This window comes from Nyctereutes procyonoides, unplaced genomic scaffold (assembly GCF_905146905.1).
Source record: "Nyctereutes procyonoides isolate TBG_1078 unplaced genomic scaffold, NYPRO_anot_genome, whole genome shotgun sequence".
Lineage (NCBI taxonomy): Eukaryota > Metazoa > Chordata > Mammalia > Carnivora > Canidae > Nyctereutes > Nyctereutes procyonoides.
Window position 1 is genome coordinate 41221990 of NW_026575126.1, and position 19815 is coordinate 41241804.

At 56.9% G+C, this 19815-nt stretch overlaps 1 protein-coding gene across 3 annotated transcripts in view; it reads right to left on the reverse strand.

The window, feature by feature from the left end:
• Nucleotides 1–5: 5 nt before the first annotated feature.
• The window catches only part of PPL (periplakin), a 44793-nt gene continuing 24983 nt past the window's right edge, over nucleotides 6–19815 (reverse strand). For 2 of the 3 annotated variants that reach the window (XM_055339245.1, XM_055339243.1), the window contains exons 3-22: nucleotides 18475–18629; nucleotides 17676–17796; nucleotides 17027–17152; nucleotides 16897–16935; nucleotides 15532–15693; nucleotides 15328–15435; nucleotides 14004–14099; nucleotides 12578–12700; nucleotides 12325–12471; nucleotides 11652–11803; nucleotides 10700–10797; nucleotides 10342–10499; nucleotides 9445–9623; nucleotides 9223–9361; nucleotides 8234–8427; nucleotides 6709–6859; nucleotides 5644–5727; nucleotides 4845–4961; nucleotides 4286–4378; nucleotides 6–3472 (exon numbers count right to left, since the gene is read on the reverse strand). In XM_055339245.1, the coding sequence (XP_055195220.1) occupies nucleotides 809–3472; nucleotides 4286–4378; nucleotides 4845–4961; nucleotides 5644–5727; nucleotides 6709–6859; nucleotides 8234–8427; nucleotides 9223–9361; nucleotides 9445–9623; nucleotides 10342–10499; nucleotides 10700–10797; nucleotides 11652–11803; nucleotides 12325–12471; nucleotides 12578–12700; nucleotides 14004–14099; nucleotides 15328–15435; nucleotides 15532–15693; nucleotides 16897–16935; nucleotides 17027–17152; nucleotides 17676–17796; nucleotides 18475–18629 (5106 nt within the window). In that variant the 3' untranslated portion in view covers nucleotides 6–808. The remainder of the gene's footprint in view (nucleotides 3473–4285; nucleotides 4379–4844; nucleotides 4962–5643; nucleotides 5728–6708; nucleotides 6860–8233; nucleotides 8428–9222; nucleotides 9362–9444; nucleotides 9624–10341; nucleotides 10500–10699; nucleotides 10798–11651; nucleotides 11804–12324; nucleotides 12472–12577; nucleotides 12701–14003; nucleotides 14100–15327; nucleotides 15436–15531; nucleotides 15694–16896; nucleotides 16936–17026; nucleotides 17153–17675; nucleotides 17797–18474; nucleotides 18630–19815) is intronic. The other variant, XM_055339244.1, reaches the window with a different exon arrangement.

Here is a 19815-nt window from a genome sequence, read left to right on the forward strand (position 1 = left end):
TGAAATTAGAATCAAGCCACCAGGTGTTTATTTTTGCACTATAAGTAGAGTTCCCTAGTCCCATTTTGTTACATGATATATGAGATAACAGAGAACCTAAAATTCATTTGGTGAAAATCAGGTGTGTAGTATACCTAAATACCAATGAGCTAATAAGACTTGTAAGGCACTGAAGCTAAGGCTAACAGCAACAGAGTCCTTTATGAAAATCATTTCAGAACCACAACGTATTCTCTGATGGTGCATTCCCCTGGGACAGTCTGGCTGACAGCCTTCACTCTAGCACCAAAGGCCAAACACTGTTCTGGTTTCTTTGCACCTTTTCTGGCCTAGAGCCCAGATCTATCTCACCAGGAGGCCTCTGACAAAAAGTCTGCTCTCAGCCAGAACCCTGGGGGAATGTGAATGTAGGTCAGCAGCCTTGAGGGGCCCAGTCCTTTGATGTACAGAAAGGTGTGTGGAAGGGAGGCCTTTCTGCCCTGGAGTCCCCCCACCTGGGGTGTGAAGGCCAGTGCGCAGAGTGGGCTTGTCTGCTTCAGTTGTCCTGTGTCATGTGCTTTAGTTTTTCGGGTTGCTTCCAGATGTCACCCAAAGAGTCTATTGATGGAAGTGTGTAGGATAAGGGACAGAAGAGGGATATCACGGTTGTCCAATGATTAGAGGACGAAGCAGGTCCCTCACCCAGGTTGAATGACCGCGAGGGCACAGGTCAGGAGCCTGCACGGGGCCAAGGAGGAGAAGACATGGTGATACTGGGTAGGAGACAACCAGCCACTGGCTTCCAAGAAGATGGAGGGCTGAGCTGTGCTTACTTTTGCCCAGACACCAGGACGGCCAGCTCCTGGATGGACATATCCTTGTTGACATAGCGGTCGTACTGAGCCGGAGTCAGCCTGCCTTTCTGCAAGGCCTCTTCAATGGAGAACTTCCTGCCAGACTTCCTGTCGTGGATCACAGAGGACTCCCCACTAGGACCCTTCACCGATATTTCCTCCCAATCACACTCCTGGCTCCTGAGTTTGACAAACATGTTCCAGTCGATGAGACCGACCCGATGGGCTTCCTCTGGGGACAGCTCCCGGCCCGTGTCAGGGTCGATGACCACAATGGAGCGCCGCAGGTGGTTCTCCCTCTGCTCCCTCTTGACGGCCACGGAGCCCAGGCGCTTCTGCAGCTCATCGATTTCCAGGTCTTTGTCTTTGGAGAGCCTCTTGAGGTCATCCAATTCTCTCTCCAGGGACCACAGTCGGGAGTTCAGGTTTGTCCCAGAGTCCACCGCGGTCATATTTCTCAGGTCTCGTGTTTCTGTTGCTGCCATTTCAATTTCTGACTGGAGCCTCCGGGTCTCAAGCTGCAGGCTCTGTCGCTCCAGCTGTAGCCTGTGGTTTTCTTCCCTTAGGAAATCCAGCTCTTTGGAGGACTTGGAGTTACAGAACTCTAGCTCTGACAGCTTGGCTTCCAGCCGACTCACTTCTGCATCCAGTTCCCTCTTGCTCCGGCTCTCCTCCTCCAGGCTGCTCTTCAGCTTCTGAATCTCTTGTTCAGTGTCGCCCTTCTCCACCTGGACACTTTCAGAGAAGACCACCTTCTCCTTGACCTCCATCTTCTCCAGGTTGACAAGCTTCTTTCTCAGGGTCTCGAGCTCGCTCTCCAGGACCTGCCGCCGGTGCCTTTCTTCCTCCAGCTGGACTTTGAGCAGAGCGTGTTCCCGGGCCTGCTGGGGGTCCTGCTGCAGCACGACCTTCTGCTTGAGAGTCACCTTCTCCCGGGCCTCTCCCTCCTCCTTCTCCAGCTCGGCCAGCCGCTGCTTCAGGCGCTGTACCTCCAGCTCGGCTTCCCTGCGCGCCTGCCTTTCACGCTCCAGCTCCTCCAGCTGGCGTTCTAGCTCCGCACGCCTGCGCTGCAGCCGCCGCAGCTCCCCACGGAGGGTATCAATCTGCCGCAGCTCTGCATCTATGCTCTCAGTGAAGGCGTTCACCTCAGCCCGCAGGCCAGGCTCCTCCTCGTACCTGACCACTTCCTGCTGGACCACCTTTTCCTTCACGTGGGACAGCTCCTCCTCCTTCTGCTTGATCTTCTCCTCCTGGGAGGCCCTCTCCCTTTCCAGATCCACTTGTTTCTTCTGCTCCTCCGATAGCCTGGCCCTTAAAGACTGTACTTCCTCTTTGGTTTGGGGGTCTTCCTGGAACTGGAGAATCTCCTGGACCACCTCCTTGGTCTGCACCTGCGGTTTGGTGTCTTTCAGGGACTGGATCTCTTGCTTCAGCTGGTAAATTTCTACATCACACCTTTCAATGAGTCTTGTCTTGTCCACAATCTCCTCCCTGAGCCTCTGAAGCTCTTTCTCCATCTCAGGGTCAGTTTTGTACTTGATGACTTCCTTAGTCACTTCTTTGACCTCTACCTGGGGGCCCCGCCTCCTGAGTGCCTCCAGCTCACTCTGGTAGCTCTTCAGCTGCTCCTCAGCCCCCCGGTACTTGCGCTCCTGCTCCACAAGCTCCAGGCGGAGATTGGCCACCTCCCTCTCTGCCTCAGGGTCCGGCCGGACAATTTCCCGCACTTTCTCCTGCACCAGCACTCGGGCATTCTCCTCCTCCAAGGCCCAGATCTTGCGGAGCAGCTCAGTCTTCTCTCTCTGGTTGGCGCGAGCCTTGGCTTCCTCATCCTCATACTGGCGTTTGAGGTCGCCGACCTCCCTCTCAGTTGCCACATCCTTTTCCACCTTGAGCACCTCCTTCACTGTGATCTTCCCCTCCGCCATGGCCCGCTCCTTCTCCAGCCTCTTGAGCTTGTCCTGGAGGAAACTCAGTTCCTCCTCGTGCTCCTCCCTGAGCTTGCCCTCCCGCTGCTGGTCCTCCTGCAGCCGCTGGTACTCTGCCTCCAGCTGGGGGTCATTCTGCAGCTTCACCACCTCCTTCTCGGTGACCTTCTCCTGTGCCTGGTTCTTCTCCTCAGCTAGGGCTGCAATGCGCTGCTGCAGGAGGGCTGCCTCTGCTTCCCGGGTGCCCTTCTGCCGCCTCAGCTCCTCCAGCTCCTCCCTCAGCTTCAGGACCTCATCTGCCTGGGCTCTGTCTGGCTCGATGCGCAGCACCTCCTTGACCATGTACTCCTGCCCCCCGTCCCTGGTCTCCTGCTCCAGGGTGTGCAGCCGCAGCCTAAGCGCCTCTAGCTCCTCCTGTAGCAGCTGGTTCTTATGCTGCTCCTCCACCAGTGTCCGTTGCATCTGCTGGAAGCTCTCCTTGAGCACAGGGTCTGGTACTTTCTTCAGCACTTCCTTCTTTATCACTGCTTCCTGGGGGCTCTGATGTTGCAGAGTCCGGATTTCCTCCTGGGCACTCTGGACCTCCTTCTCCAGCTGCTGTCTGCGCTCAGTCTCCTCATCCAGTTCCTTCTGGACCTTCCATGTCTCCTCCACTGTGGAGCCTGGTGTGCTCCCTTGCAGTGTCTCATGGCTCGCTCCCACCTCCGGCTGCTGGGAAGGAGGAGACAGTGCATGGTTAAAGCTGCACGCTCTGTGGCCTGTTCCCAGCTGGTCTGGGTGCACCTCAGTCACCTATGAGCAGGTCAGACTGGCTGTCCTATGATCCCAAAGGCTCCCTCAGTGCTGAGTTCATGAGTAGTTTACCATTTAAAAAACTTAACGTATCTTACAACCACAGAAGAGTGTGAAGTGAAACCACAGTCTCCTGCCTTTGATCCTGTTCCTCCTAGAGGCTAGCAGTCATCTTTGAGACATGTGCATTTCTCCTGCACAAATGGTTGTCCCCTATTCTGCTCTCCGTACGTTGCGCTTAGTACAGAGAGAGCATTCACTGTGGTGCTACTTCATTTTCCACAGTGTGGACAGACGTAGGCTTCTGAAAATAAGTTACCTGCTCCTGGGCGCTCAGCAAATGTTTGTTGGATGGCATACATGTCACATTCATGTCAACAGAAGCACTGATGTGGGCCAGTGCCTGGACTGTGCTGCCCAGCCATGTTAGCAAGGGGCCGTGCCACTAGCTTACAGACTGTTTCTTTAAAGCAGAATGAGCCTTATTTTTCACCTGCTGGAATAGTTTTGAGTAAAATGTCTTACTAAAAGAGGCGCCTGGGTGGCTCAGTCAGTTAAACATCTGACTCTTAATATCGGTTTAGGTAGTAATCTCAGGGTCGTGGGATCGGGCTCCAGGCTCAGCGTGGAGTCTGGGATTCTCTCTCTCTCCCTCTCTGCCCCCCCTCCCGTCTCTCTCTTGTCTAAAATAAATAAAATCTTAAATAAAAAGGTCTTATTGAGATTCATTACCTGTCTCAGGAGACTCAGAGCAAACTCCAGATTCTGCAGCCTCTGTCTGTTGATGGCGTTGACTTCTGTGAACTTGGCAACAAGAGCTGCTTCCTACAGGAGAGCAGTCAAAAGTCTAAGCAAGAGTGAGCTGGACAGTATTTGATAGTCTGGCATTTGGGGACAGTGGGTGGCCTCTGGCCTCTTGCTACCTGGAGTTGGACTGCAGTCTAAACTGTTGGAAAAACCGGATGTAGAAGAAGACTAAGTCCCCATCTCTGTGGTTTAATGTTCTCATGTGTAGAAGGACCTAGTAACATCAGTCTTCCATGTGTACTTAGGAGGAGGGGGTGGGGAGCCTTCCAAATCCACAGCTCTGGCCCAGAAACCTCCGGCAGCCTGTCTTTCTAGGTGTATCAGCACTGCTGCCCGAGAACAGTTCTCTTTTCTTACTGAACCTGTTTGCACCCAGGAGGGCTCTCAGCCAAGTTTCCCTGTTGGGTGTACATCTTGGAGGCCTGCATGCTGTGCTCCCTAGAGGCCCTGGCAGCTCCAAGAAGGCCCAGCCCACAGAGCTCACCTCTTCCCTCACTTTGGCGGCAGGGGACTGGAGCCTGGCTCTCTTGCTCATGTGACTGCTCCTTCCATTCTCCAAATCAAGAAGGGACCTTAGCTTCTCTGCTTCTAATTCATAGTCCTGGGTGAGAGAGAGAGACATGGCTGAGAGCAGACAGAGGCAGTTGAGTCAGAAATGTTCTACCCCTTGAGGCTGACTGCAGAGGTCTACGCAGCTGTATCAACTGCCAGCAGGTTTTGAGAACCATCGGTCCATCAGTAGTACAGAGCTGTGTCCCTGAACATAGGACACAACACACAGTATGCCAGCACTTGCCCATTGTGCCCTAAACAGTGCTCCCTCCAGGCCCAGAGTGTGGCCTTCTGCTTCCCTCATTAAACGCCGCACTGTAAGCTGTATCTCACCTTGATGATGTCCCCTTCTCTGTCAGTTTGACGACTTTGTAATCCATCCAGTGGGTGAATGATACCTCGCCAATTCTCTGCTATTGGCCACGTAGGTGAATTCTAGTTTTTCTCTTTTGCTATTGTAAATAATGCTGCTACAACGATTATTTATCCTCTATTGTTCTTTTCTATTTTTTTCCTTGAGGATAAATTCTCCCAGTTAACTGCCTCGAGCAGAAATCCCCTTTCTGGTATTCAGTGTCTGGTACCATACTGTTTTCCTAAGGGTCATGCCCTTTTACAGGATCCAGCAGTGCCTCAGGACAGCCTGCCGGGCCCAGGGCTTCTCTGTCCAGCTCGCAGGGAGGGAAGAGGCTCTGCTGTTTTGCACTCCAGGCAGGAGTCTCGCGGCTCACCTTGACAGCTTGCTGGTACTGCTGGGAGTGGGTGCAGACTTGGTGGACTTCCTCTTCCCTTCTGGCTATCTCATCCAGCAGGTTCTGTAAAACAATAGAGACTTTAAAAATCAAATTTAAAAAAATTGATAGAGGGCAGCCCTGGTGGCTTAGTGGTTTAGTGCCGCCTGCAGCCCAGGGTGTGATCCTAGGGACCCGGGATCGAGTCCCACATCGGGCTCCCTGCGTGGAGCCTGCTTCTCCCTCTGCCTGTGTCTCTGCTTCTCTCTCTCCTCTCTGTGTGTTCTCATGAATAAATAAATGATATCTTAAAAATTTTTTTTGATAGAGTAGCTGGGTTCCTTAGAATCTGAAATTATTCTTCTGTAATACAAAGTCTAATGAATGGCTTCCTTGTGTACAGTTGTTTGTCGCAGAAGGCAGTTCTCCAGCCCTGTGAAGAAGGGTCAGGAGGAGGATCGTCTTTGCTGGGAAACAAATGTTTACCGGGTGCTTCGAGATGTCAGGCACTGTTCCATATCTTACTTAGATCAACTCATTTAATCTTCCAGCTGCCCTGTGAGGTAAGTACCATTGTCTCAAGTTTATGACACCGAGGCACAGCTAGGTTCAGTGACTTGCCCATGGGGACACGGCTATTAGGGGTTGAACGTGGCTTTGAACCTAAGCTGTTGGGATCCAGCGTCCTTGTCCCTACAAGACACTGCTGCCTTCCAAGGAACCAGGACTCTGAACTCTGGACATGGGACCTTTCACCATGAGGGCTCCTCCTGTGTTGCTGCAACCATTTACTCATTCAGCCAGCCTTCGTGGACGGTCCATGGGGGGCTAAGCCCCGTGCTGGGCACCGAGGAGGGAGCGAGACCACTCTTAGAATTACATGCTGCTGGGCAGGCTGGGCCTGGCCCCTTGAAGACACAGCTCTGCCAGGCCTTTCCCCTTCTTCCACCAGGGCAGGCGGCAGCCACTGCCCTGCTCCCCTCCATGGGTGGGCCTGCCGACCTCCCATGTTCCCCACGCCCCCCGTGCAGCTGCAGGCCGTGAGCACAGAGGCAGCCACCCTACCTTCTGGTTCTTCAGCTTGGTCTCCATCTGGCTGAGACTGTCTGTCTCCTGGGGTTCGTAGCTGGGGATATGGGACAAGAACTGGAGCACGTGGTTGTAGCCGCTGCGGTAGTCCTCATATGCGGCCCTGGCGCTCTGCAGGCTCTGGGCCCTATGGAGGCAAAGCCCATCAGGCCTCTGCCACAGTCAGCAGCTGCCTCCTATACCCTTTTAAAGACATTATCTCCACTCATTTAAAAGGGATCAACTGTAATCTAACAAGATAACCTAATTACTTCCCCAAAAGAGGGTGGTTAACAAAATTATGGAATGAAAGGTTGGAATACTCTGTGGCCTCTGATAGGTCCATGCGTAGTGACCGGCAGAGATGCCCGCTGGGTATTACAGGACCTCTAATTTACCACAAGTCCAAGGAAAAACCACAGGAAACGCTAGGAAACCTGATGTCACTGAAAATAAAAACATTAACATTTGAGGTACACAGCAAAAGTGGTGCTTGGGGGGAAACTTGCAGTATTTAGTGCTTTTATTGGAAAAGGAGGAAGCTCTCAAAGTAATAATCAGGAAAAAATAAAGCTAACAGCAGCGGCAGCAAGAAATTGTAAGGAACAGATGCCAGTGAAAGAGGAGACAGAACAAGAGAGAAAGGGCTGAAACCAAAGCCAGTTCTTTGAAATGGTCAGTGGACTGAACCTCACAACAGTCCGGAAGGAAAAAGAGAATAAAGTGAGAAAAGACAGAATGTCAGGAATGAGGGAGGGGGCATCCCCTCATGTGGAAACCGTGAAAGGATAAGAGTATCATGAGCAACGTGTTGTCCATAAACCCATCCACTTGAGATGGACACACTGTTTCAAAGACACAAGCTACTGGACCTGCTCCAAGAATTAGATGACCCAGAATGGTTGCATTTGTAGTTAAAATCTCACACACCAAAAACAAATGGCTTGTAGGCCTGCGTGGCTTCTCCACTACCAAGCATTTAAGGAAGAGGATCTGTTCAATAGGAGCTCTTCCGGAACAGAAAAGAGGAGGGCACACGGGCGCCTGACCCCAACAAAGTGTAGGACAGGAAACAGCACGACCGGTGGAGGTGGTGTGTCGTCATTCGTGTTACCTACCTACGCCGGTTCCTCAGTATCTCGGGAGGGCACACAGACTGGCAGCCAGACTTACCATGGGGGAAAGGGGCTGGTCGTTACAATCACTGAGGGTTTCAGGTTTTTTTTTTTTAAAGACTATTTAAGAGAGCGCAAGAGAGCATGACCAGGAGGAGCGGCAGAGGGAGGAGAAGTGATCCCCCACTGAGCAGGAAGCCCGATATGGGGCTCGACCCCAGAACCCCGGGATCATGACCTGAGCCGAAGGCAGATGTCTAACCCACAGAGCCACCCAGGCGCCCCACCTTGAGTTTTTTTACTTTGCAATGTATTGCTTTAAAAAAAAAATTAGACAATTAACAGCCTTCGGCAGCCTCGCAGCAGACCAGCTAGGTGGAGGCTGCCGTCCGCCCATGGCCCCTCACCTGAGCTCGACCTGCTGACGGACATTGTCAGAACGCTGGCCCAGCTTGTGCACCTCCGCCTCCTGGCGCTCCAGGTCGGGGCAGTGCTCCTGGAAGCGGCTGGCCAGTGAGCTGGAGCACTGCTTGGCCACCTGCAGGTTCTGCTCCACCTCAGCAAGGAGGGACTTCTGTGTCTGCAGCTTGGAGGCCAAGACCTGCCCGGGCGGAGAGGCAGGGCGCTGTGGCCGGAGCTCCCAGGGGCTAGGGCGATGCCGCCCGAACTGCCTGGGGCCTCCTGCCTTGGGGCGGGGGGGTTAAGCCTGAGCGAAGGAAGGGACTAGGGCTTTGCCTCTGCATTTCCCCTTAAACCTGGTGGTCATTTCTGCAACGTTCTGTTTCATCACAATGACCACAGCCCAGGAAAACTAATGTGAAAACCCAGCAGTAGGCAGCACGTGCCCTGCAACATCGTGCCCAGGACCAGAAGGACCCGCTGCTGTCTGGGGGCAAGGCCACAGCTCTGAGGTGAGGATCTCCACACTGAGCAAGGATTCTGTGAGCTGCTGTGTGAGTAAGGGGCCTCCCGAGCGCTCGCAGACTCGAACGCCCCCCGCAGTCAGGCAGGTGGATGCACAAAGCAGCCCAGTGGCAACTGTGCCCAGAAAGCAGATGCTGGGGCTGGAGGCATCGCTGCTCCACTCCTGCTGACCTGATCCTAGAGCCTGGCGGCCCAGGGAGCCAGATCTGCTCGTCTAAGATACTGGACATCTGGGCAGTTGGTGTAGATACTTCATTTTAAAATCAGGCACCTCATTTCCGTAAGCCCATGAGCAGCTGGGATTTGTGCCTTGGGCCTCCATTTGCCACTTCTGACATGGCGCGCTGCGGCCTTTCAGAACCCGGAGACTCTCTGCCCTGGTACTCGGGGCCCAGTTCCCGTCTGTTCAGAGGTGGTAGGTAGGGAGCACCTGGAGAAAAAGGCTCCTGGGGTCCTGAGGCCCCAGACTTACCTCCAGCTCCTGCCTCTTGCTGTCCAGGGCATGGCCACTCTCAGGTACCGTGTCGTCCTGGGTCAGCTGGTTCTCGTACGTGGCCAGTGCTTCCCAGCCCCGCTGCAGGCTCTGCTCCAGGCGGTTGGCCACATCCACCCTGAGGACATGGGTCAGGCGTGAGGGGTGCCCGCCTGGCACTGTGATCCCGCCCAATCTCCCCGCTGCCCGCCTGCCACCCACTTCTCCTGAGCCAAGTCCAGCAGCTGCACCAGGCGCTCGTATTTGCGGTTAGTGTCTTCGACCCGGGTCTTCAGCAAAGACGTGGTGCTGCTGCCCGGGAGCACCTGCACAAATTCCTCGCACTCAGCCGTGCTGCGCGCTTTCTCAGGCTCGATCTGCCGCAGCTCGTTGGTGATGTTCTGTGGGGACCAGAGCCCTGGAGTTGGCCATGGTCCGGCAGCCTCCTCCCTTCCAGGGGCTTCATGAGACAGAGGAAACTGTCGGGGAAGCCTGGGCACCCCCTCCCTGAGGGAGCCAGCCCATAATGAGCATCCCCCGAATCCTGGTATGGTGGGCTGGTGGGCTGTGACCCACAAAAAATGGTGGAAGTTAACAGGTGATTATCAAGCATCTACTGTTCCGTGCACATCGTGTGGATGATTTCATCTCTGGGGGCCACCCCAGTAGGTGGGTACTCCCTCCCCCCACCCAAACCCCGTTCGCAGGTGACCTTTGTAAGCAGCTCCGGCAGGGATGATGGGGCCTAGCCATGCCCCCTCCCCTGTGCCCATCCTCCTCCGGTTCCAGCCCCGTTTCTGAACACTTGGAGGTCTGCGGTCAAGCAGCCAGCAAGCAGCTCTAACACCCACTTGGCAGGGTGGTGAGGTGCTTGGCCAGTCCCTGGTGTCCTCAATACTGCCACGGGGCCGCAGGTGACAAGCCATGTGGAGGCAGCATGAGCCTTGCTTGCCCGTTCTCCTGGGGCCGTGTCTGGGGCACCAGGGCCCAGGCCCCTCCTCGGTCATCAGTCCAGAACAGCCCCCTCACTGCCGTCACTCAGGCCCTCCGGTTACATGGGGCAGGTGGTCCCTGTTCGGGACAGAGGCCCCCATGGGGATGAGACCAGGCTGGTGGTACCTTGAGGTCCTTGGCCCGCTCTGCACTGTCCTGCACAGCTCGGCCCTGCTCCAGCGGCGGCCGGAGTATCCCCGTGACAGCCTTCTCCTGCCGCTCCAGGTCTCTGGCCACCTTGTCCAAGCCAGCCAGCAGATGCCGCCCCTGAAGGTCAGAGGGGTCTGCCAGAAGGAAATCGCAGAGTCAGGTGGTAGTGGGGATCTGGAGTGGGGGGCACGAGGCACAGGGAGAGGGCAGGGCCTAGGAGGTCAGCTGGGACTTCTGGGGCTGGCCTGGCCTCCCCCACCGCTGCCCTGCCTGCCTCCTGCCATGCCCTACCCCCTGTCCACCCAGAGCCCTGGACGGTGGCCCCAGCACCCACCTCCAGGGTTCTCTGCCTTCAGCACCTCATGCCGCTGCTGGAGCGCACTCTTGCTCCTGGCTGCCTTCTGCCGCACGCTCCGGTACTGGCTGCCCAAGCTGTGAGTGCAGAAATGCGCTGGGGTCCCGGGGCAGCCCGCTGCCCCCCACACCCACACCATGGGACTCTGGACTGTGGCTAGGCAGATGGCCCAGAGCAGTCACAGGCCCATCAAATGTTAAAAACCGGCACACGTGGCAAGTTTGTGATAATGCTGCTTGCTCTTTGCTCTGGGTTCGGGTGGACCCTCCCTTCCTTGTCTCTCCTCTCCTTCACACCGGGTTTTCCCGCCTAAAGTTATCTTGTTTATGCCTTTGTCTTCCCCACCAAGACGTTACTCCTGAGGTAGCAGTACACAGTAGGTGCTCAATAAATACTTGCTGAATGACTAAATGAAGGCATTCCTTGAATCACTCATTTAACAGAGTTCTTGTGTACTTACTTTGCACCAGGGACCGAACCAGGCCCTGGAGACAGTAAATCTCAAGGAGCCCACCTGCCTCCCAGACTGACACCCAGAACGTTCTAATGAAGGGCAGTATATGCAGTGGGAGAGGGTGCTTGAGCCAGGGTGGAGGGCGAGTGGACAGTCAGGGGAGGCTTCACAGAAGAGGTGACCACGCAACCAGCCGGGCCTCTAGTGGGTGTCCACGTAGGGGAACAGCACAGGCAAAGGCCCAGAGGCACGTTCAGAGAAACTGTTCACTGACCACACCCACAGCCTGACAGACACTCAGCGAGTCAGCCTGGCCAACAGGGTCTGCTCCCCATCCCACCTGAGTCCCCAAGGGGGTGCAGGTGTGGGGTGTCAGTTGCTTCCTGAGGCTGAGTCAGGATGCCCAGGGCTGTGCATGGGGCCCGAGGGGCCCAGCGGGTGGGGCCGGCCCCTGCTGGCTCCCTGTGTGCCCCGTACCTGTCCACCAGAGCCAGGGCCTCGGGGTCCGTCGGGGGAATCACGAAGCAGACGGCAGGGGCAGTCAGCTTGTTCCCGGAGCTGTCTGTGAGGTCCCAGCTGTCCCCGTTGTTGCTCTGCAGGGTGTAGCTGTAGCCCCGGGAGATCAGGCCCTGGCAGGGGCAGGCCGGTCAGAGGGCGTGGAGAGACCTGCCCTGGCCAGCGACCCGGGGCCCAGTCGCCGTCTCGGCCCACCCCCCGATCCTAGCCTGCATCTCTGGCCCTCCCCAGCACACTGCATGGGAGGGAGTAGGGGCCGTCCAGCCGCGAGGGGACGGGTAGGATCTGATGTCTCAGCACCCACCTGGATTTCCCTTTGGAGAACTGCCCCCCAGTACTCAGGGTGGGCATGTGACGCGGGCCTGGCCAACGAGAATGGCATGTGTCAACCACAGTGACTGGTTTAGGCAGGACACAGGACTAAGCTGGTAGAGCAGAAGGTCAGGGCGGTGGGTGGGACACTGGGCAGAGGGCCCGGGGGGTCGGCAGAGAGTGACCCCCAACTGCAGAGACAGACAGAGTTTCCCTAAAGACGTATGGGGCCCTGCATCCAGCCTTGTCACTCCCGAGACTTTTCAGTGACCTGGAAGGGGCAGATCTGGGCCCAGCCTGGGGCCCCCGGGCAGCAGCTCACCTGGTCACCCTCAAAGTCACAGAGTGCCTCCACGGGGATGGGCTTGAGTGGCGTCTCCCGGCGGTACTTAAGGGGTACAACCTGCTGCCCTCGCTTCTCCAGGCCCCGCACCACGTGCTCATACTTGTCCAGAGCCTTCTCCTGGTCCTGTATGCAGTGGGGGGAGGGCCCAGGTGAGACCACACACCTCCCGCCCCCAGGTGGGAGCCGCAGGGAAGGGTGCGGAGAGGCCCTTGGCGGGCCCACCACTCACGTCCAGCTCCCGCAGCAGCAGCTCAATCTGGTACTGGTCCTTGAAGTCGGGACCATATTTCTGGTTCAGGTCCAAGTCCACCTTGTGCAACAGCTCCTGAGCGTCCTTCATGTCTCTGTGGAACTAGGGGAGACCAGATGGCCCTGTTACGGACAGGACACCACTGGGACACCTAGGGCTAATCCTGCGGTGGCTTCATGCCCACCCCTAGGCAGGGCTGCCCCCCATCCCCACCCTGACTCGCCCTGAATCTACAGGCTCCACCGCTCAGAGACACAACCCCCAACCCTCCCCGGCTGGGGACCTCTTGGGCCAGATCCTTCCCACCCGTCCACACGATGCCACCTCTAGGACAGAGTAAGTGTCCATACATAGGTGCTGTTAAAGCTTTAAGCTCTTTTCCATTCCATTGCTCTCTTTGAGCTAGGGACACCCTGACGTCACGCTGCACCTTTCAAAGTCCCGGTACATGGAACACAAGCCTCCCCACTTTGTTCTAGAACATTCTCTTGCCTGTTCTTTCGTCCATCAACTCAGAAATCACTCAGCTGTCCCCTGGGCTGTAACAATGGACTTTGAGAATAGGACTTTGAGATCCCTATGAAGCTCGTAGCCCAGCGGGGTCCAGACACTGAACCCGGGGTTACATTAGAGTGTCACCTGGGCTCAAGAGTCCCCAGTCCCAAGAATCAGGTGACCAGCTCTTGTTAAAAATACACATTCCAAAAATAAAAAATAAAAAAATAAAAAAATAAAAATACACATTCCCACGGAAACCAGCTGGCATCCACCAGCGAAGAATGGAGAGAAAGACAATTTGGTCTGTCCACACAATGGCATGTGATTCAGCCATAAAAGGGAATGAAGTTCTGATTCATGCCATGACATCGATGAAGCTCAGATCAGGGTCACGTGAAAGAAGCCAGACACCAAAGGCCACATAACACACGAGTCCACTCCACAAAACATAGAGTAGGAAAATATTCACAGAGACAGAAAGATAGGTTAGAGGCCACCAGGGGCTGGGGGAGGGACAGAGAAGGGAGTGACCGTTTCATGGGCGCAGAATTCCTGTGTGTGGGGGGACAGAAAAGTCCTATAAACCTTCCCAAGGTGAAGGCTGCACGACACCATGAACGTCGTAAATGACAGTGGATTGTGCGCTTAAAAACAGCAAAAATGGCAAATTTCCTATTATATGTTTTACCAAAAGGAAAACCCCACACTCCTTCCTGGGCCCCACAGGTGAGTCTGATTCTCCGGGCCTGGCAAGCTCGGGGGCACAGCCACGTACACCCTCAAAAGCAAGGGCACGGGCAGGCTTGGGAAGGCAGCCCCGTGAGGCTCCTGGAGGCTCGGCGCCGAGGCCACGAGGCAGGCGGGCGGGCACCGAGCGCTCCCAGTGATGCTCTGGGGCTGCGGGTACCTGGTGATAGTCCTCCATGTACTTCAGGTGACTCTCCTCACAGATGAGGAGGTTCAGGTACTCCTTCCAATCTGCGTGCACGGCCTCCATGTGCGCCTGCCCAGAGAAGGGGGTGGGGGCAGGTTACTGCGTGGCAGGTGCCTGGGATGCCAAGGGATGAATGGCAGGATTCTGGACCTGAATGTTGGGGGACGGGGCACCTTGCATCTCCCTGATTGTGGCTCCCACCGAGGCAGCCAGCTTCCTTCTGGGCATGGGAGGAGACAAGGGACACGGTGAGGAGCCAAGCAGGGATGCCATGTACGGGTACTTGACTTGTGCACTGCACAAGGGACAAGTAGGGGCTGCATCTCCCCAAAGTAGTGCTTTTGAAAATGTTCACAGGAAAAAAAAAAAAAAAGAAAAAGAAAATGTTCACAGGGATACCTGGGGGCTCAGTGGTTGAGCATCTGCCTTTGGCTTGGGGCGTGACCCCGGAGTCCCGGGATCCAGTCCCACATCAGGCTCCCTGCATGGAGCCTGCTCTTCCCTCTGCCTGTGTCTCTGCCTCTCTCTCTCTGCTTCTCATGAATAAATAAATAAAATCTTTAAAATAAATAAATAAATAATAAAATAAAATGTTCACAAAGGCACTGTAGAGGGTTGGATGGTATCCCTCCCCTCCCCAAATCCATGTCCACCCAGAACACAGAATGTGACTTTATTTGGAAATAGGGTCTTTGCAGCTGTAACTGAATAAGGATCTCAAGGTGAAATCATCCTGGATTTAGGGTGGGCTCTGAGGTCCGCTGACTGGTGTCCTCCTAAGAAAATGAGGTGACACACAGAGCCACACAGGGGAGGAGGCTACGTGAAGACAGTGGCAGAGATAGGAGGGACGCAGCCCCAGGCCAAGGAACGCCACCACGGACTGCCGGCAGCCAACCCCCAGAAGCAAGGAACGAGCATGTCCTAGAACCTGGGGAGGGAACAAGCCTGCCAACACCGTGATTTCGAACCCCTGGCCTTCGGGCTGTGAGAGTGGACGTTCCTGCTGTCTCAGGCCACTGAGGCTGCGGTCATTTGTGACACCAGCCCCGGGAAACTACTGGTACCGCTTGGGCTCAGAGGTCCAGGGGTGACGGCAGGACGTGGCAAAGGATGGGATCGTGAGAGGAGATGGGGTCAGACGGAGGAAGGGAAGACAGCATGAGGGACAGGCAGACAGATGCAGGATGCAGGACCCCCCCCCCCGCGGGGGCTGGCTGCCTGGGTCCAGGCAGCCCACAGCAGAGGCCGCCCTGAGACCCCCCTGGAGGAGGCGCCCCCCCCAGGGCACACGCACCTCAATGGAGTTCCTCCCGGGGTGCTCGGCAGTCAGCAGCTGGTCACCTTCACTGTGCAGCTTGTTAATTCTCTCCTCTTTGGCCTCAAGGTTCCGGTTGATGAAATTCTGCATGGGGGCCCGCAGGGATGGGGGGTGCTCAGCGCCCAGCGGGCGGCCTGGGTCCCCGCCCCCGCCCCGCGCCCCGAGGCCCCCCAGGCCCACCTCATACTGGCGCCGGCGGCTGGGGTAGTCGAGGTTGCGGTCACTCCAGTCATACTGCACGCGGCCCTTGGCCTGCTGGTCCAGCCAGTACAGCTCGTTGGTGCAGCGCTGCATGTAATCCTGCAGCGAGCTCAGGTGCTGCTGCCGGGCCTGCGACGCCGCCTGCGGGCGGGGGGAGGGGGGGGCTGAAGCCTCCGTGCACCCCTCCCCTGGGCCTCTGGCCACGAGCGCAGGCCCAACTCCATACTTCCCGCCGGGTCCCCCGGACGAGTCACCTGACCATCCAAAGTGCATTCATTCATTCATTCATTCATTCATTCATTCAGCAGCCGTCCCCAGTGCCCTAATTGCCGGGCTTCGCTCCGGGCTCTGAGCACAGAACTCTTCCGTGGAGACATGCGTTTCCCCAGGCACAAAGTGGGGGTGACAGCAGCGGAGATCTCACGGGGCACCGAGGCTGTCCCACGGTGCTCGGTATGTGTGAATAGCCACAGCTTCCACTTCCATCTCCATCACGTGCAGAGGCCGGGGTGCAGGAGCAAACACTACCACCTCCCACGGGAGAGGTGCAGGGTGCGGGGCAAGGAGGAGCTGGGGTGGGGGGGCGGGAGGGCAGCTGAGGCCTACATGGACCAGGACCCCGCGGGGCCCTCCTCCCACTGCAGCCGAGCCCAGCCCGGGCGACAAGGACTCCAAGGGCTCCATCACACTGATCAGGAAACCGAGGGTCTGAGGGGCAAGTGGCTCCCTCGAGGTCTCCCCACTGAGGGATGGAGGCGCCTGGCTCCGGAGCCCTGCGTCCTGTCACCCAAGGTGTCTGAACCAGCTGTGGCAGGAAGCGTTTACGCATCACCGCGTGCTCTTACAAAGAACCCGTTCCTGGGCCGCTGGGCCACTCAGCGGTGGAGCGGCTGCCTCCGGCTCAGGGGCTCAGGACGTGATCCCAGGGTGCTGGGATCGAGTCCTGCATCGGGCTCCCCACAGGGAGCCTGCTTCTCCCTCTGCCTGTGTCCCTGCCTCTCTCTCTATGTGTCTATCATGAATGAATAAATAAAATCTTTAAAGAAAAAAAAGGGAAATCGAAAACTTTTGCTTATAAAGTGCAGGGCATCGTACTTGGCACACAGATGGTGCCTAGTGAGGAAATAAGAAGTGGACTGTAGGATGGACTGTATCCAGGGGACCTGTTAGGGTTTTCCACGAGCAAACCACAGCACCTCTCAGGTGGAGGCTCAGGGTACAATCTCCTTCACACGCAAACCCCTTTCATTCTGTTAGAAATGTTTATTGCACACACTTCCTGACCCCCCCAACCCCCGACATCCCACCCTCTCACCTCCCATTCCCCGGGGGCCGGGTTCTCACCAGCAGTTTCTGGTACTTGGCCTGGAGTTCGCTGTTCTCCTGCGGATAGAGCCAGGCTGCAGGTCACAGGGAAGCCACAGGCGTGACCCCTCCTCCCCGGGGCCCAGGCCCAGGCCACCACCGCACGCACCTTGCCGCCGTCCTTGGCCAGGTGCGGCCCGATGGCCTTGACCTCGTTGTGGAAGATATTGTGCTGCTCCACCTGGTGATCCACCAGCGGCAGGTCCGTCCCAAAGCCCTGGCCACTCAGCTTGTCCTGGGAGGGCGGGCGGAGAGACCATGACAGAGGGTGGGGGAGGGCCCTGGACTCGCAGCCCAGCCACCCCAAGAACCAAGGAGGGAAAAAAAAAAAAAAAAAAGAACCAAGGAGGGAGCCGAGGGGCCCCGGGAGAGACGCGGGGTTGGGGGGAGACTGTCACCTTTGCCACCGCGCCCTACACGTGTCATCTCAATCTCACTGTAACCTCAGAGGCCCCCACAGTTGTCATTTCCATTTCACAGATGGGGAAACAGAGGCCTGGTCGGGGGACACACCACCCGGAGACAGGCTAGCCTGCCTGGGCCCCGACAACCAGAGCTGGAGAGCATTCCCGGGAGGTGCCCAGTCTCCACCACTTCGGCTGGGGGACACTGGGCCAGGCGCTACACCTCTGAGCTGTGCTCTTCTCACTGGTGCCGACGTTGGGCACCATCAGGAGCGTGACCCTCTGCGAGGTGGGACCGTGGAAGCCGTTGGATGGCGGGGTACCCCCTGCCCACAGCTGCAGCCTGGGCCGTACCAGCTTCTCATCCACCAGCGCTGCCCAGTTGACCTGCGGGTCCACCTCCTTCACCACCAGGTTGTAGATCTGCTTGTGTTTCCCCCGGAGGTTGATCACGCGCTCCTTCAGCTGACGGATGCTGAGTGGGGAGAGCGGCCATCCTGGTTGGCGGGGCTGGTTGACAGCGCCACTGCCTACCCTCTTCCCCGGGGAGGGGCCTCCCACCGCAGACCCTGGCCCCGGGGCTTTCTGCTCAGTGGCCTGGAAGGACACAGCGACCCAGGCCTTGTCATCCAATCACTGACATCCTCCCTCACCCTTTCTTCTCCTATCGATGTATTCCCAGGGCCTACTGTGTGCCCAGAACCATAGAAGGTTCTGGAAGAAACAAGCAGGTCCACTGCTCCCCGGAGCCCACCATGGAGCAGGAACCATAGGGGTGCCCTGGGCCAGGACAGGGATGGCACAGAGAGACCCTTGCCCTTGCCAGGGTGGGGAGTGCAGAAGGAGCTGGGAGGCATTTTGGGTGCCAGTTTATCCACAGCTGAGCTGAGGGGGGTGCGGTGAACATGGGAAGCTGGGAGCGGGAGAGCGTGCTCAGGAGCTGGGAGGCGGGACAGCGTGCTGGTCAGGGAGCTGTGGTCACACTGGGACCAGAACAGAGGACGTCAGTGCTGAGCCTCAGTCTCCCTGAGGAGGGAGGATAACCACAGCGTTGGGCACATGCCCCTTGGTGAACCCCGCTTTGGGCTCCGGAACACTGAGCGGCCTACAGCCCTCCTTCCCTGTCCCAGGGGCCTGGCGTGGGGGGACCTACTCCTCGGCAATCATGTCTCCTTGGGGATGCTTCATGTGCTTGGCAATGGCTGCATCCGCCTCTAGCACATACAGCAGCTTCTCTGAGTCCGACACCTTCTGCAGGGTCACATCCCGGTGCTCGGGCTGTCGGCCCTCCTGCAGCCGGGCCAGGTCCTGAGAGAGTCAAGACAGGAAGGGGGACAGTGGATGGGGACTCGGTGGGCACCGTCGGGGTGGGAGGGGCACGGGGAGAGGGCCAGCAAGGGGCTCCCCGGGCCCACCTCGCCTCTCCTCCCTGTTTCTTCAACAAACAGCCCACGTACCCACTTGTGGGGGCTCTGAATGAACAGGCAAGGCTCCGCCCAGCCCAGTCAGATAAACACAGAAACCTCACAGAGGTAAATACAAGTCCATACAAGTCGGTGTTTATCAAGGAAACACACCGGAGGTGCAACAGCAGGACCTGCTTTAGATCCGGGGATGAGTGAGCCTCCTCGGAGGCGGTGACATAAGCTAAGAACCAAGGATGAAAGGAAAGAGTGTTGTAGGCAGAGGAAACAGTCTGTGCAAAGGTCCTGGGGCAGGAAGGCAGGCTGGGGAGGGAGGTGGGAGACGTGCAAAGCAACGAGGCCCCATCTATCCTTAACGGCAATGCCTCAGGGCTCTAACAGGGCAAGAGCACAGCCAGGAGGGCGGCCAGCGGTGTGACAAGGTGGGAGCTCATGGTGGCCGGTCAGGGGCGGCAGCTGCAGAAATGGTGAGAGTAGACAGAGCGGGTGGATATTTGGGAGGCACGGTCTGTGTTGCTGAAGGGCCAGGGTCTCTGCTTGTTCATTCATGGGAGACACACACACACACAGAGAGAGAGAGAGAGAGAGAGAGAGAGAGAGAGAGGCAGAGACACAGGCAGAGGGAGACGCAGGCTCCATGCAGGGAGCCTGATGTGGGACTCGATCCTGGGTCCCCAGGATCACATCCTGGGCCAATGGCAGGCGCTAAACTGCTGAGCCACCCAGGGATCCCCCTCTGCTTGTTTAGGGAAAGACAACGAATGGGCAAGCAGGGCAGCAGGAGTCTTATCATACGTCAGATACACCTAATAAAACTGCTGCAAAAGCAAAAAGAAGGGGCACCTGGGGAGCTCAGCAGTTGAGCATCTGCCTTCGGCCCAGGGGGTGATCCCGGGGTCCTGGGATCGAGACCCACCTCGGGCTCCCCATAGGAGCCTGCTTCTCCCTCTGCCTGTGTCTTGGCCTCTGTCTCTGTGTGTCTCTCATAAATAAATAAATAAAATCTTAAAAAAAAAAAAAAAAAGCAAAAAGAAGCAAATGAGGTGATGTGCTTCCTGGTCCAGAGTAAG